At 34.9% G+C, this 16501-nt stretch overlaps 1 protein-coding gene across 1 annotated transcript; it reads left to right on the forward strand.

The window, feature by feature from the left end:
- Positions 1 to 2859: 2859 nt before the first annotated feature.
- LOC107921337 (trihelix transcription factor ASR3) lies at positions 2860 to 4796 on the forward strand. Its single transcript, XM_016851210.2, has 2 exons — positions 2860 to 3566; positions 4350 to 4796. The coding sequence occupies exons 1-2, from the start codon at positions 2951 to 2953 to the stop codon at positions 4655 to 4657; spliced, it is 924 nt and encodes a 307-aa protein (XP_016706699.1). The 5' UTR covers positions 2860 to 2950; the 3' UTR covers positions 4658 to 4796.
- Positions 4797 to 16501: the final 11705 nt, after the last annotated feature.

Here is a 16501-nt window from a genome sequence, read left to right on the forward strand (position 1 = left end):
GAAACAGTTTTGGTCAGCCTGTTGGATCAGAAGCTCGACTTTTAGCAGGATACATGGGCATTTTAGCACGAAATGCGAATATGTTGCCTATCAACTACGAGTCATGGCGTCAAATGCCCGATAGCAACAAAAACCAAGCCCTCGATAATATTAAGGTAACAAATTTTATTAATGTCATCTGTAATGCTTGGGAAATAGTCTCATTTATATTTACTTTATTAACTTGTGTTTTTTGTAGGCGAGGTTTGCTTTAGAGGTCTCGGATGCTTATGTAAAGAAGGCATTGGGAAAAAGATGGAGAGACAATAAAAGTACTTTGAAGAAAAATTATTATAAGACAAAAACAACCCTCGATGAGAAATTGAAAAATGCCCCGCCGGGTATGTTGAGGTACCCATGGGAAGATGCGGTTAGATTTTGGCATTCTCAGAAAGGCGAAGTACGACGTACTTCCAAACTATTTAATTATTTTGGTTTATAGTATTTACTATTTACGTACTAAAAATTTTATAACGTAGGATCGTGAACGAGTTGGAAAAAGCAACCGGCAGCAACAAAAATTCACTCACACAGCCGGGTCGAGAAGTTTTGCATGTGTAGCTGAGGCGGAGGTATTTTTAATTTTTTAATATTCTCAAATATGTATAACTTTCTATTAAATAATATTTTTACTACTATATTGTAGAAACGGTCGTCTGGTCAAAAAGTTGGACGCCTTCAACTTTTTGAAATTACACATAAGAAGAAATATGGATCTGCTATGACTCTTGAAGTTGGTGAAATTATGGTACGTTTACTTAATACGATTTGACTTGTTTTAGTTATTTATAGTGTTTATTTTCTAATGGTTTAATTCATTGCTTGTAACGCGACTATTGTTATATTGCATTTGTTTTTTTAATATATATTGCGTTCCTTACTATGTGATTTATTTATTAGGAAAAACTAAAGGAAAAAAAGACGGAGTACGAAGCGATTGCTTCTAATGATAGTTCTGTTCATCTTGAAGACATTGATAACCGGATTATTACTGAAGTTTTGGGTCCTGAAAAGTATCGTCGAGTTCGATTTCAAGGATATTTTATCAGTCCAACCCAATATTTTGGATCCAGCTCGCACCAATACATGGCTTCGGGGAGTCAATCTCAAGCTGAAGTTCAGAGGTTAAAAGACCAGATGGCTCAGATGCAAGCGACCACATTTGAGGTTCAAAGGAAATATGAAGAACTTCAGCAACAACTTAAAGCAGAGGCGGCAGCAAAGGAAGCATAGGCTACAGCGAGAGAAGCAGAGGCCGCAGCAAGAGAAGCAGCGAGAGAAGCAGCGATAGAATTAGAGGTTCAAAAGAAATATGAAGAACTATAGCTACGACTTCAAAAAGATGCGGCATCGAGAGAAGCAGAGCAGAGCAAAAAGTACGACGAACTTCAACAGCAGCTTCAGATTATGAGGAAGATGTTTCAGCAGTCGCAACTTCCGCCGTCATAGTGTATATTGCATAAATATTTTTATCATTTTAACTTTTAACATTTTTGAAAATAAAAGTATGAATTCACTTTTATTTATATCAATTAATATTATTTTAGTCATTTAATTTGAAATATTATATAAATTTATTGTTTTTGGTTAGTTTAGATCTGGTTGCTTTTGATTTGTTGTTGCAGGAGGGCTGAAAAAAAATAGAAAATTTTATTTTAAAAAATTCCCAAAATTAGTGGCGTTGTTTAAAAAGCGCCGCTAAAAGTCATATCAAATAATGGCGTTTGTGAAAAAAGCGCCGCTAAAGAAGACTACTATTAGCGGCGTTTTTGACCAAACGTCGCTATAGAACATTACTTTTAGCGGCGTTTTCTTCCTAAGCGCTGCTAAAGAACATGATCTTTAGCGGCGTTTTTTCCTAAGCGCCGCTAAAGAACATGATAAACGGCGCTAGACAACATAATCTTTAGCGACGTTTTTTCCTAAGCGCCGCTAAAGAACATGATCTTTAGCGGCGTTTTTTTCTGTAAGCGCCGCAAAAGTTAGCGATGTTGTCGTTAGCGGCATTTTTTGTGGCGCTTCTTCAAGCGCCGTAAATGCCTTTAGTGGCGTTAAAAAGCGCCGCTAAAGGCCTAAAAAAACGCCGCTAAAAACCTATTCTGGTGTAGTGTAAAATTATTAATTTTACTAAAAATAATAACTAACTAACTATAATAATAATACTAGTTTTTTACTAACTAGTTTATTTTGGTAAATAAAAATAATAAGTAACCATAATAATAATACTAGTTTTTTGCTAACAATAATATTACTAAGTTACATCTTAATACATTAATAACATCTTAATACTAACAACAACAACAATAACAATAATAATACTAACTAATACTATTATTTTGAGTTTTATTAATCTTAATAACTAAACTAAAACAAAAAATATTACAAAATATACAAAATAATAACAACAATATAATCAATTATTTTTAAAAAATACCTTCTTTTTCTCTTCTTTTCCGCAGCACCTCTTCTTTTTTTTTCTTCTGATTTTTCTCCCTTCAGCTGGACAGAGCTCGTTTTTATAATACGAGTAGTGCCGCCAATCAGTATGGCACCATTGGTGCCGCTAATGGCATTGGCACCATTGGTGCCGCCAATGGCTTTGGCGTGACCAAGGTGCCGTCACATCGGTGCAAATTTTTTTTGCATGTTTTTTTATTATATATTTTGGTAAATAAAAAAAATATATTTTAGTAAATAAAAAAAGTTATAACATTTTGATTATTTTTTATTTTTTTATAATATTTTTGTAAAAAACCCGTAATTCACCCCTAAATAATTATCATCCCTTTTTATTACCCTTAAAAAACAAAAAAGAAAAAGACCTTTCTGACCATCAGAAACCAACAAAACCATGTAGACTCAATACACAGAATTCCCCCTTCTCCCTCCTCCTCATACACATGCTTAAACCATGTCCAACCCTCTACCACCACCACCACCACCTTCAACCCACCACCATCAACACCAACCACTGAACATCATCACACCAGCCACAACCTCGGCGACCACCATGACCTCCGCCCCGAACCGTGAATACCGCAAAGGAAACTGGACAATCCAAGAAACCCTAACACTCATAACAGCCAAAAGACTAGACGACGAACGGCGTGCCAAACCTTCCACAAGCTCACCTTCAAAACCAGGAGAATTAAGGTGGAAATGGATCGAAAACTATTGCTGGGACCATGGCTGTTTCCGTAGCCAAAACCAATGCAACGACAAATGGGATAACCTACTCCGTGACTACAAAAAGGTCCGACAGTACCAATCCTCCCACTCTCAATCCCAATCCTCCCATCCCTTCCTCTCTTACTGGTCCATGGAAAGACACCAACGTAAGCTCCATAACTTGCCCACCAACATGTCTCCTGAAGTCTTCGAAGCCCTCAACGATGTTCTTCAAAGAAAACTCAACACCCAACAACAGCCCCACCTCCACCAACCTTCTTTTTCTCAATCACCTGAGCAACTGCCTCTCAAGACTGACCAGAACCCACCGGAGGTTGATGCTCCGGTAACAGTTTCAGGTACTGTCTATTAATCTTTCTTTCTTTTTTTTTTGGTTGCTGCAGTATGCTTGGAGTATAGCATAGTAGTAGTAATGTGTCAGAATCACAAAAGAGAAACTTTTTCATTTTTTGTCTTTCAGCGATTATATTATTATTATAATAATTTATGTGAATATATATAGTCAAAGCTGCAGGTTTGAAAACTCTGCTCCTTTCATTTATTAGGGACCCATTATTTTTTCACAAAGCTACATTCAATTGTACATTGTCTTTATTTGAGCTTACAATGATAACCGTTGGATTCTTTTGGGTTTTCAATACCAACCATCTCATGGGTTTTCACTTGGTAGTAAGTTTACTACCCAAATAATTCCATTGGTTGATTATACTAAAAATACTTTTGATTAAGACACAAATTTGACAGTAAAAGCAATCATGAAAACCAGTGAGGAAGAGCTGCATTCATGATTGCTCGGTGCTTGAAAAAAAAAATAGAGAGGTGCCATAGATTTATATCCTAAGATGATTTAGCCCACCAAGGGTCCTAAGATGGTCTAAAAGCTTGTGGTGTTAGGCTCATGAATTTCTGCAGATGCTGACCCTTCATTTGCAGCAACTTTTATAACATTAAGGTACCCCATTTATTGATATTTCCTTGGTAATTCCCACCAAAAAATTAATCAGGCAGCAAAACCCCAAAACTAATCATGAGTTTTGCTTAGGAAGTAGTATTTTTTAAGTGAATGCCATTCAATAAAGATATCATCTTTATTTTGATATGTGTACATTGTGATTTGACAGAGGAATCAGATTCTTCAGAGACAGAGTCAAGTGAAAATCTGGATTCCAAGACCAAACGCAAAAAAGTTAGGAAAATCGGTTCAAGCATAATGCGAAGTGCTTCGGTTTTGGCTCAAACCCTTAAAAGCTGCGAAGAGAATAAAGAGAAACGGCACCAACAAGTGATGGAACTCGAACACCGTCGACTCCAAATCGAAGAAACTCGAAACGAAGTCAACCGAAAAGGTATTACGGATCTGGTTGCCGCCATGACCAACTTATCTGGAGCTATTCAATCCCTCATCGCCAACCATTACGATCAAACGTAATAACTTTTTTTTTTCTTTTTACTTTCCCCAAATTATTTGTAGACTTTGCTCAATTCTTCTTTAATCATATTTAATTATCATCATTGTTAGCATTCCCTATGTAATATTTGGTTATTTATTTACTAACTCTTTTTATTCATTAATTCTAGCTAGTTTTCTTTTTTCCTTTTTTAATTAATTACGTTATACTTTATTGGAGACAGTATTTGATTTTGGAGATAATTGCATGGCATGCCAAATTATTTGTAGCTGTAAGACATTCACGATACGGTTGGTTTACGAATAGAGTTATAATCAGTAATTCAATTATTTAACTAAATGGAATAAATGTTGTAATACTATACAGAAAAAATTGAAATGATCAAAGTACTCTTCACAAAATTTTTGTTTACGTAGATAACTATTGTTATTGTTATTAAATTTTAATACGATTATTATTAAATATAATTTAATAAAAATAAAAAATAATAATTTAATCATATTTTAATATTATTATTAAATATAATTTAATAAAATTCTTAATATAATTATTTTTATATTAAATTATATTAAAATATTTCAAATATTTTGTTTTTATATTTTCTGAGTCCAAATTTTAGAGGACTAATTTGGAAATTAATTTTGTTTTTTTATTCAATGTTGCATAGAATAATTATTTGTAGTGATACCAAAAAATAACTATTACAGGAAGACAAAGAATAAGTTAGTAATGGTCATTTCGTTGAAAGAATATTACGTTCAACCAAATAAATAAATGATTTATCATTTAATAAATAAGGGGAGTGTTATTCCATTCCTCCAACCAAACATAGTGTGAAGGTTTAAGTTCTAACCTTATCATTATGCGTGGGTTCTCTCTAAAATTATTTTACATTTAAATCTAATCAAGAAAAAACTCTGAATATTCTTTTAAGAAATATATTATCCTAAGAGTTGAGTTTTAAATAAAATAATTAAATACCATTCAACTCGAGCTTAAACAAAAAGAAAGTTTGTAAAAAATAAAAATCTAAATTACAACCTCACCCGACTTAGCATTCAATATGCTGTTCATGGCACGCACATATATTTTTATGCTTATTTTTTTATGTTTATTTTTTTTGTTAGTAATTAACAATATGGTCTCTCAAATTTGAATTTGTGTTCTTTCTTTAAAAGTGTAGTATATGTTATTATTGCATCCAACCACTTATTGTTAGATATAATTTTTTAAATGATACTCCTAATTTTCTTTTTATGTAGCTAATAAATAGTATTGACATTTGTAAAAAAAATTAAATAATAGATGACAATGTTATATTTGCCTAATTTTATAGTGGTGATTAAAGATTAAGGTGCGACGTCATATTTAGCGTATGGTGGATTGTTATGTGAGGATTTAATATTTTGGGACATTTAAGGATGAAATACTGTATAATTATAATTTATAAAATTAATGATGAAAAATTATCTACAATTCTATTTATGAAATAAAAAAGAAGTTTTAATAGTGGCATGCACTAAATGGGTAAAAGCTGAACCACACAGCATCCATATCATATCACTATAATTGAGCATGTGGAAATAGATAGTCCAAAAACATTATTATGGCCAACATTGACTCTCAATTGTAAAAGATGTTGTGGAAGTTTTAAAGATCACTTTTGATTCTATGGTCCATCCAAAAATGAACGGCCAAATTAAATCGGAAAAAGTTATGAAAGCACACTAAAAAGAAGGGTGCTTGGTTTGAGGAGACACTTGAAAATACTTTGGAAAATAAAAGCTTAGAACATCTTTTTGATTTGACTTTTGACGACCTAGCAAAGTGCCAACACTTTGAACAGTCGACATCTAGATTTTGATTTTGCATGCGCTCATTAGGATATGGCTGATGGCCCGAATCAAAGTGTGGATCGGGTATGTAGGCCTCGAATTGTTCGGCTTTCTTATTGTGGAGGGTAAAGATTTTGTTGTTTAATTATCTGAGGTCGGTTAGGAGTGGGCTAATAGTCTAAATTGGGGTTTAGGGGTTAAATTTTAAGATTTAAGGAAACAATAAATAAAAGAAAAGTGTATGGGTTTTAGAGATAGAAGAGTAGAGTAAATCAAATCTCGATTATGGGTGATTACCTCGCTTCGGTAACCCCCATCAACTATTTATTTGGGTTCTTCGTCCATCAATTAGTCGCTACCCTAGCAGGATCTTTCGATCTTCCACTAACATAATGAGTAAGCAAGAACTACTTATCTTCCGACCTCACAGTCCAGACTGGATTAGGTTGAAGGTGTTCACGAATAGGCAATACCAAATTTGAGTTAATTCCCACATTGATGACTTCTCGGGGTTGTTAGGCCCAAGGTTTGTTTCATGTTCTTCCCTTCCCAAACAGATGATCCGTTGACTGACCATACTAAATAGTTAACAGACCATATCTCCACTTGCTAATCCCCCATAAAGGGATTAGTTCCCCATGGCTTTCATAAGCAACATGGAATAGACGGAAGAATTAACCATAATGAATGAATTGAAGTAAAAAGTTTAAGAAAAGCCTGATTGATATTGATAAAAAATGCGAATCCACAGAAGTTGATCTCTTTCACAATTCAGATCTATTGAAATAAAACAAAGACAAATAAACTAAACTCCAGAAAACCTAAGAAAGCAATAAAACAAAAATAAGTCTAAAGAAATAATCTAAACTAATGGAATGGTGTCCATAACATGTGCCAAAAGAGCCTATTTATAACCTTCAGGTGGCTGTCATCCTTAACCCTAAGTTAACTAACATTCCCGAGCTTTAAGTTTGATTGTGCAGATCAAAACACCCCTGCTTTGTGTTTATTTTTCGTCCCAAAGTCTATGTCGAGATACACTAGGGCCTGTGTCGCGACAGAGGTGGCAGTATACTCCTCCTTGAAACATCTGTAGGGGTATGTCGCGACACCCTCAATCTGTGTCGTGACATCGATGGCAGTTTCATACTCTCTCCATTATGCTCTCTATGTTGTGACATTGAGCCTCTCGTGTTGCAACATAGTGTCCAGTATTGGTCTAAAATGCCTTCTAATGGTCTCCTGGACACTCACAAGGTACGTTAGCTCTCCCTTAGGCCTCCTTCGACCCTTAGGGTCAACAAAAGACTCAATTTACACATTTTATTAAAGGTAAGTAAAGCTAAAGAAACTTAACTTAAATATAACAAAAATGCTTGTATTCGAGCTCCTTAAATGTGAAAACTACTTTAATCTGCTACACCTATTTACGGTAGATTAGATATCATATGTGGGACTATTTTTGGACGGTCCCTGTTGTTCAAGAGTTTTATGCATCCTTACAGGACCAAGAGTCTAGAAACATTAAAGGCCATATTTTGGAAACGATACTTATGCGAGGGAAAGACGTGTGAGTAACCCCTCGAATAATTTGTGACTTTTATAACATCCATACTATGGAAAAATTTTTATTAATGAAACTGATTTACAATATTTTCGAGACATAGATATGGATAACATTATAAAATTTTTAACTGAAGGACGGGGCGAATGGAAATATCACCCAAGTATCAATATCCCAACCTCCTTTCATCAAGCTACAATGTTTCCTGAAGCTAAAAGGTGGATTAAATTTTTATGCACACGAGTTTTTCCTGCTCTAAATGTATCTAATGTCAATACTTTTCGAGCGGTTCTGATTTATGCTATTTTGCAGAGAAAACAAATATGCACCGAAAAATGGGTTTATCAAAATATGAAAAGGTGTGTCAGTGGCCAGAAAGTGGGAGTGTTTGTAATGCCCAGGAATTTGGGCCTCGAAGTATTGGGCCTTGAGCAAGGAAACGGTTAGGAAGCTGAGCATAAAAGTTTATGTGAGCTAGGAATTGACACAAAAGTATGTTTGTTTTAGTGGATAAGGGTCCTAAGAGGAGTTGGAAAAGTCTTGGGTTCGAACTTGGGCTTTAGCAAAAATTTTGGTTTTAAGTGGATAAAAGCTTGGATACTTGGATGTAGGCCTTTTAGATTGTTGTGTTAAAAAATATGTCATAAGAAAGCATGTGGTATAGTGGCTGTGGCGTCATTGAGGTTGCAAGGGAGCTTGGGTTCAAGTCTTGGCTTTTGCAATTTATTTTGGTTTTCTTTTGAAAGAACTTGGACTTTAGCCTTTAGACCTTTTTATTAATTGAAGATAAAGTGTGGCATAAGGAGCCTGATAGCCTAGTGGTAAGTGGCGTGTTACTACTTTTGAGGGGCTTGAGTTTGAGTCACGTTATGGACAAAGGAGTATTTATTTTGCTTCTTTTACTATGTAAGAAGTAGAAGTTGATTGAAATACTGCTGAGTAGAAAAGAGTTTGAATTAGTCTTTGAAGAGGTTTATGGAGAGAATTTAGGAGAGAAAAGGGGGATTTGGATAAGGGTTCGGTTGGTTGTTGTTGTGGAGAAATTATAGGAGGAAATCAAGGCTATGTGAGGGGAAAGGGAGATTTGTGCCGTATAGGGACTTTAGGCACTCTTGAATTCAGTTTTCGAGGTTTTTTTTCGGAATTGGGTTGGTTCGTGCGAGAGAACTTATTTTTGGTCATATTTTTGTTACTTTTCTCTGCTTTTTGGTTTTGGGAGGCCGAATAGACTATAGACCCTTTCGGGTATTATTTTTTTCCCTTTTGTTTGTTTTCTGCTTGACTGAATATTTTTGTTTAATTCCCTTTTCCAATCAGTTGTTCCCCTTCTCGCCGATTACTACATTTTCTCTCTCTCTCAACACTTTCGGGTTTTGGCTCTTGTTTTCTCAACATTCGGTTACATTTTCTCTTATTTACCGAATTCGTGTGTTTCCTTTTTTCTCAAATGGTTACCCCTTAGAAAATTGCTCTTGTTCTTTGTCTCTCTCAATCGAATCTTAGTAGTTCATCTCCTTTTGTTCTGTTACTGATTATTTTTTCTCTTCTCTCTCCTGATTCGGTTTAGTCTTGGTTTAAGGGATTCTCTGCTCCTACATTCCATATGCTCTCCATTTCTGTTTTTGATTCGGTAAGTAATCTCTATTAATCGAACTTCCAATGGGTGAAGAAAGTGCTAGTAGTAAAGTGATAGTAAAGGTACTGGATGAGTTTGAGCGCGTAGCCCCTACTCCTAAGTTTAAGTGGCGTAAGGTGTTGGCTCTTCGAGATTTTCTGCCAGGTTGTGGAAGGGTGGCTGCACCAAACTCTAGGACTAGTGGGCAACCATAACCGACTGATCTAGTCAAAGGAAAGGTAATCTATTGGACAAGTATTTTTAGTAGAGGCAATTTTTGATAAAAGGCTGGTTTGGGATTGTATGTCTAGGAATCCTAATGTTTGGATGAGTAACAATATGATTTGATGGAAAATAGGCTTTGGAGCACGTGGACAACTCGTACATTTCGTAATCAGGTGTGTAACTGTACACCGTATATCATTACTATCGTAAAGCCGAAAAGCCAGAAATACGACGATTGAGGCCACATGGGCGTGCGAACGCTTGCGTGGTGAACTGAGCCCACAAATATGGGCTTTAGATTGTAGAGGCCACCACGAGCATTCTCCTGCTCTTAGGCCCTTATGGGCCTCGTTGGCTGAAATGGGCCGTGTGGGCCCAATAGGCTCGTGGGTCTCACACGGATAAAAGCTACGAAAAGTGGCAAGAACTGGATTGGGCTATGTAGTTCGCATAGCCATGTTTGAATTTGGGCCAAATGGGCCACACGAGCGTGTGGGCCCACTTGGGCCGAATATTGGGCTTTAGGCCCATTTACATTGTTTTGACCGTGTGGATTATCTGTGTTGCTCGAGACGACTGTAGACCTTTGGAAAGGTCGTTATTGTTATTGAAACCCTAAAATAGGTATAATAACTGTAATACCCCCATAGGATAAAATGACCGTAATACCCCCATAGGATAAAATGACTGTAATACCCCCATAGGGTAAAATGACCGTAATACCCCTGTAAGGTAAAATGACCGTAATACCCCTGTAGGGTAAAATGACTGTAATACCCCTGTAGGTAAAATGACCGTAACGACCCTCGAGTGTAAATGATTAATTTGTCCATGATGTAAATGACTGATTTGTTTGTGATTTGTATGACTGATTCTGAGCATGGCATTCTGCATACACGACATACTGCATGGGGTTGGGATACTGTTATGGAGGAAGTACTGTACTGGTGGCTCTGCCACAATCACAGTTACTAGTGGCTTGGCCACATATACTATTACTAGCAGCTTTGCTGAGATACTATTGCTGGCAGCTTTACTACGACGTTACTGATGGCTTTGTGCCGATCATATTACTGTTACTGATGGCTTTGTGCCGATCATAGTACCCTTACTGATGGCTTTGTGCCGATCATATTACCGTTATTGATGGCTTGTAGCCATTTTGTTTATAACTTATAGCTATCCTGTTTACGGCTTTTAGCCATTCTGACTACTGGCAGCTAGGCTGCGATATTGGTGTGAAGGTTGGGTGGGTTGACTTTATCCTCACGTGGTGTGTTAGGTTGGTACAGGTGGTGTGTTGGCTGGACTAGGATGGGTTCGCATACTTGCATTATACTGATACTGCATCGGGCTTAGGCCTACACTGTTTCTGTATTGGGCTAAGGCTCACACTATACTGTTACTGTTAAAGGGCTCTGGCCTAGACGGATTTTGTTCTGTATGCCAACTGTTTGATAAGGGATTACACATTGAGTTTTCCCAAACTCACCCTTCTGTCTAACTGTACAGGTAATCCCCAGCCTTACGCGATTCGGTGCTGCGAGAGACTTGGAGGTGGCCACACAACTGCTGCTGTTTAAATTTGCTTCTATTTTTATTAAATTTTATGCTGGGTTTTATTTTTGTAATAAGGCCTCTAAAATTTCTGGATTCCAAAATTCAGGATTTTATTAATTGTGATTCTTATCTACTGGATGTAGAACTTGGTTTTCCAAAACAACAACTATTTTCAAACGCTACGTTTCCGCAACTTATTTTTTAAAATATCACGTTTTCGTAAATAATTTGTTTTAAATTAAACTTCCACAACAATAAGGTTTTGAAGGTAACAACTTTTCTTTAATAAACCTAGATCGAAAATAAACAAACGCAAAATGAGGTTTTGTATTTGAAATTTCAAGAAGGGTTTTCAATGGAAATATTATTTTCGGAAAACACTTCAATGTGACATGCCAAATTCGGCCATAACTCCTAGGCCGGGTTTGGGGTGTTACAGTGTTCTTTCCCCACTTAGTGACGACCTTATACAAAAAAGCAGGCATTCCTACGACATCCACAGAACAATCGCTGAAACCATCTCGGAGTATTATTGGCGACTTTGTTCTAGCAATATGTAAAACTACGAGCCAAACAAATAAAAGATTGGAACAAACGACAGCAAGAAGCGATAGCTACACCAGCTTCGTCATAAGGATTGACACGAGCTCAATAGGAAGTTGGTGAGAGTAGTCATTGTAAACTCTAATTTATGAACAAAAAAAATCCAACACTTGTTGCCCCTTCCCTTCGCCGCAACATCACTTCCCCACACTATAAAAATCCCGAGAAAAAAAAGGATGACACAAATTAATAAAAAGGGGAGGAATTTCTTTTATTTCTTTTTCTTAGTATTTATTTTCAAGCATTTATATTTTTTTCTTAGTTAGTATTTTGCTTCCGTACAATAAGTAGGAAATTGCAAACATGAATAAATTAAGCTCAATACCTCTTCATTATAAAAAATGAAGTAGTGTGGTATTGTGAATGAACATGTCTAGGATTGGATTGTTAAGAAAGATGTGGTACTTAAGTAGTCTTCATGACTCACCTCACTTTTCTTACTAATCTTACCTGGTGTCCAGTTCTCATTTATTACTTTGTTTACACAACGATGACATTGCTTCTTTCTAAAGTGGGGTAAGGCAAAATTTGCATGAATTTTAAAATTTTTTTTCTAAAGTATGATTCAATGTTTACAGATAAGTATGCTGAAATAAAATTATGTTCAGAAAAAAAATTTTTGTTCATAAGTTAGTTCAAATGCAATCATGATTTCTGATTTGATCTGATTTTTTATATTATCTTAGGTTATGGAATGTTTGTATGTTCTTAGATCTTATGTAGTCTTTTTCCATGAAAATTTAATTTCTTTAGAAATAGAAATGCATGAAGGTTTAAGTCCTTAGAATTGACTCAGTAACTTTCTTGAGGCGAAATCCTAGGAGGCATTAGAATCTAAATATGATTTAGGCACAATTTTCTTTGGATTGTTTGAGCCTTTCAAGGTTACCATATGAGTTTGACCCTTTAAACTTTAGTTTGAGCCTTTAAGCCTCTTTTATTGCTATTCACCTACATCATAAGCCATATTTCCGTCTTTTTAAGTTTTATCCTACTTTTGCACCTATCTTAACTATATTTGTCTTGGTGATAAAAAAATTTAACGAAAAATTCAGACAGATGTACATGTTCTTTGTAAAATGAAATAAAATAAAAGGAGAGAGAGAGAGAGAGAGAGAGAGAGAGAGAGAGAGAGAGAGAGAAAGCTTTATTCAAATGTCAAAGCAAAAAGAGAAAAATAAATACTCAAGATATTGAGAAGTCTTGTTGGGAATAAAGTTTCAAATTATGTTTGGCGGTGTTGAAACCCATTAGTAGGAAGGATGTACCTTAAAAGGATCCGAGGCAAAGTTAAGGTTAAGATTACTAAACCTAAAAATTCACTTCTCTTTATCCTTACCTTGACCATAGCGCCATTACAACCTTGTAAAATACCTATTGATTTTGATAATTATGTCGACCTCATTAGTGGAAATGAATTGCTAAGTTCAACATATGAGGACCATTAATTAAACATTGTGATGGTTTTACCTAATTGATAAGGAAACTTTGGTTGAATGGTAAATATTATGTATGGTCCTGAAAAGCACGCACTCTATACTTATGCTAGCATTTTTCTGCACTTAGTATAAAATTTTGAAATAATGTTTGCATATGAGCAACATGTCAACAAAATGAATTTGTGAGCATAAATTTGTTGATGTATGTTTATGTGCAAAAGTTGATTCTACTTCGAAATTCTATTTAAACTTATTGCAAGATTACCTTATCTAAATTTTTGCTTTGCATTACTCGGGACGAGTAATGGATTAAGATTGGGGGTGTGTAAAATCTAATTTATATAGAGTTTTTAATTTTACTTAAAAAATAATTTTAATCCCGAGTATTTGATAGTTAATTGGGTGCATTTTTTTTCATATTATGATAATGGGCATGATTTAATAAAATATGCAAATTTGTGCTTTATTGTATTAATTTTGTGCATAAATTAATTATTTTACGTTACATATTAATATGTTATATTTAATTATGCAATGGGACTATGAAGTTGATATGATGAGAAGCTCATTATATTTTTTTGCATGGACATGAGCTATTTTACCCTAGTTGGATGACAAAATCATGCAATTTGGGTCATGAAGATGTTACCTTGACCTAGTCAAAAATGGTATCACATGATGGACAAGTCTGACAACTTATGGGTTACAAAACTGTCCAAACAAAGGGAAGAGAAACCCAATTCAGAAATGGTACTTGAGCAACAAAAAAACTAACTTTTGGGATAATTAATTAGAGGTCCCCACACTTGGAAAACAATTAAAATTCAGCACACCAACTTTGCCCAAGAAACCGTCCACCCCTTGCTTGATTTATGCATGCAATCAAGCAACCAACAACTCCCCCTCTCCACAAATTATGGCCAGCCAAGGGTGAGAGAAGACTAAGGGATCCTTGATGCTATTTTTTAGTAAACCTATGAGCCATCCTTCAAGTATAAATATACCCTTCATTTTACTCATCAAATCATCCCTCGTCCCTCACCTAACATTCATCTTTCATTTCCTCTCATCATTCACTAACCTCTCATTTTCTCTCATTCATAAGCCCTCCATTTCCCCCTTCATTTAGTTAGAAATTCCTTGAGAAAAATCTCTCTTGGCTGACCACCTTGAGGAACATCTTGCAAAGGAGCAATTACGAGGATCAGAGTAAGCCACCACGATCAATTCTGGAGGATTGTCGAAATTATTCAAAGTGTTTTCTTCCTTAATCTTTATTGTTGTTCTTGTTATTCAACATGTTTTCAATTTTGTTTAATGTTTTTTCCTTAACAATGGTAGCTTAATTTTGTTTAGCTAGGATAATTGCATCAATTCAATAAAGTTTATTTAAATCATGTTATGATACTCTATGCCTGAGTCAATCATGTTTACAATTAAACTCAAGCATGTATTTCATTCATACTTGATTGAATGCATTAGATTTAGTTGAGTGATCCTAACCAGACGACGACTAGTGGACGTAATAATTTAAAAGTGCCTACTTAATTTAGATCCTAACCCGACTATATTAAAGGTTCATAGTAACTTGAAAGAGCTTTATTATCTTGCATAGTTTTTTAGGTTTATGTGATTAAGTTGATTCAAACCTATCCCGTCCCTGTTACTTCACATGAATTCTAAAAAACCATTAGTTGAATATGATCATTAAAATGTATTTCTAATTAAAAGATTTTGAAAGGACTTAATTTTGGTTTCAAATTCATGAAAGATCGAGTTACCATGGAATATTTTTCTGGAACATTATTAGCATAACGATAATGAACTAAGTTAATTGATGTGATTATCCTAGCCTATTCATATTATTGGTTATGAAATCTTGTGAATTCTGCTGCTAAATCCATCTCATCCATTTTAACCATTCATTTCATTTGCATTTAGGTTAACTTGCATTAGGGATCACTTTGCATCTAGTCATTTATTCCAACACTCAAAATTATTGTGTTTTTCTTACGAAATTGTTAATATTAATTTTGCAAAATATTGATTAACATATACAATCCCTGTGGAGACGATAACTCTTATACTTACTTATTACTTGATATCGACTGTGTACACTTGCACAAACCACGCGTTATAGTCATCCTAAACTAGACTGGATGATACAGTGGATGAAGGAGTCAGGGCCAACATTTCAAGATTTGTAAGACAGAACAATATCAGGGTCCTTAATTATACACCAAACATGTTTGGGCCGACACATCTAGAGCAGGAAGAAGAGGTACGTGAAAGCAAAGAGGAAGGAGAGGATGAGGAGGAAGAATGAGATGAAAAGATGGATTTTGAGGAGGATGATTGAACATTGTTATAATTATGTTTTTAAAAAATTTTATTAATTTTTGGATAATTTTAGTTTAACTTTGTAGGAGTAGGATTAATAGTAGGTTCTTAGTTATGTTGCATTTTGTTTAAATTTTCTATGTTGGAACCCAACACAAAGGAGACAAACAATTCGAGCTTTACACGAGCAAAGGAAAAAGGACCTACCATTAGTAGATGGAACGACCACGATTAATTGGGTAACTTCTTTCCTTGTCTTTTTATGGGGTACACATTGAGGACAATGTGTTAACTAAAGTGTGGGGTTTAGCATAAAAAATTTGTTTTAAATTTTTATGTTTTTCTTTAATTTTTCTTGTCATTTGTGTGCTTGAGCTTGTAGAAATATAAGTGATTGGGTAGGAACATGTACATAGGTTACTTGTGTTTACAAATAAATTTGGCATGATGATAGGTGATTATAATTTTTTATTATTAGACTACTAAGTTCTATATGTTATACTATGAATAAGCTTTAAGCAATCAGTTGTACCAAATGCGATAAAAAATATAAGGAAACGAGCATGCTAGTATGACTGATAAATGGTTGAATTTTAGTTTGTTTGGTTGATTAAATTTGTGCATATTGTGATATTTAAGGGATGACCTAAGGTATTGTTTGGAACATATATAAAGCCAAAAAG

The sequence above is a fragment of the Gossypium hirsutum genome, chromosome D01, assembly GCF_007990345.1.
Source record: "Gossypium hirsutum isolate 1008001.06 chromosome D01, Gossypium_hirsutum_v2.1, whole genome shotgun sequence".
In the NCBI taxonomy this organism is placed as follows: domain Eukaryota; kingdom Viridiplantae; phylum Streptophyta; class Magnoliopsida; order Malvales; family Malvaceae; genus Gossypium; species Gossypium hirsutum.

What these genes read in the sequence shown, in the direction of transcription:
- LOC107921337 (XM_016851210.2), top strand. Translation starts at nt 2,951, where the DNA reads ATGTCCAACCCTCTACCACCACCACCACCACCTTCAACCCACCACCAT. An exon ending in TGCTCCGGTAACAGTTTCAG is followed by an intron (nt 3,567 to 4,349) that starts GTACTGTCTATT and finishes GTGATTTGACAG; the next exon opens with AGGAATCAGATTCTTCAGAG.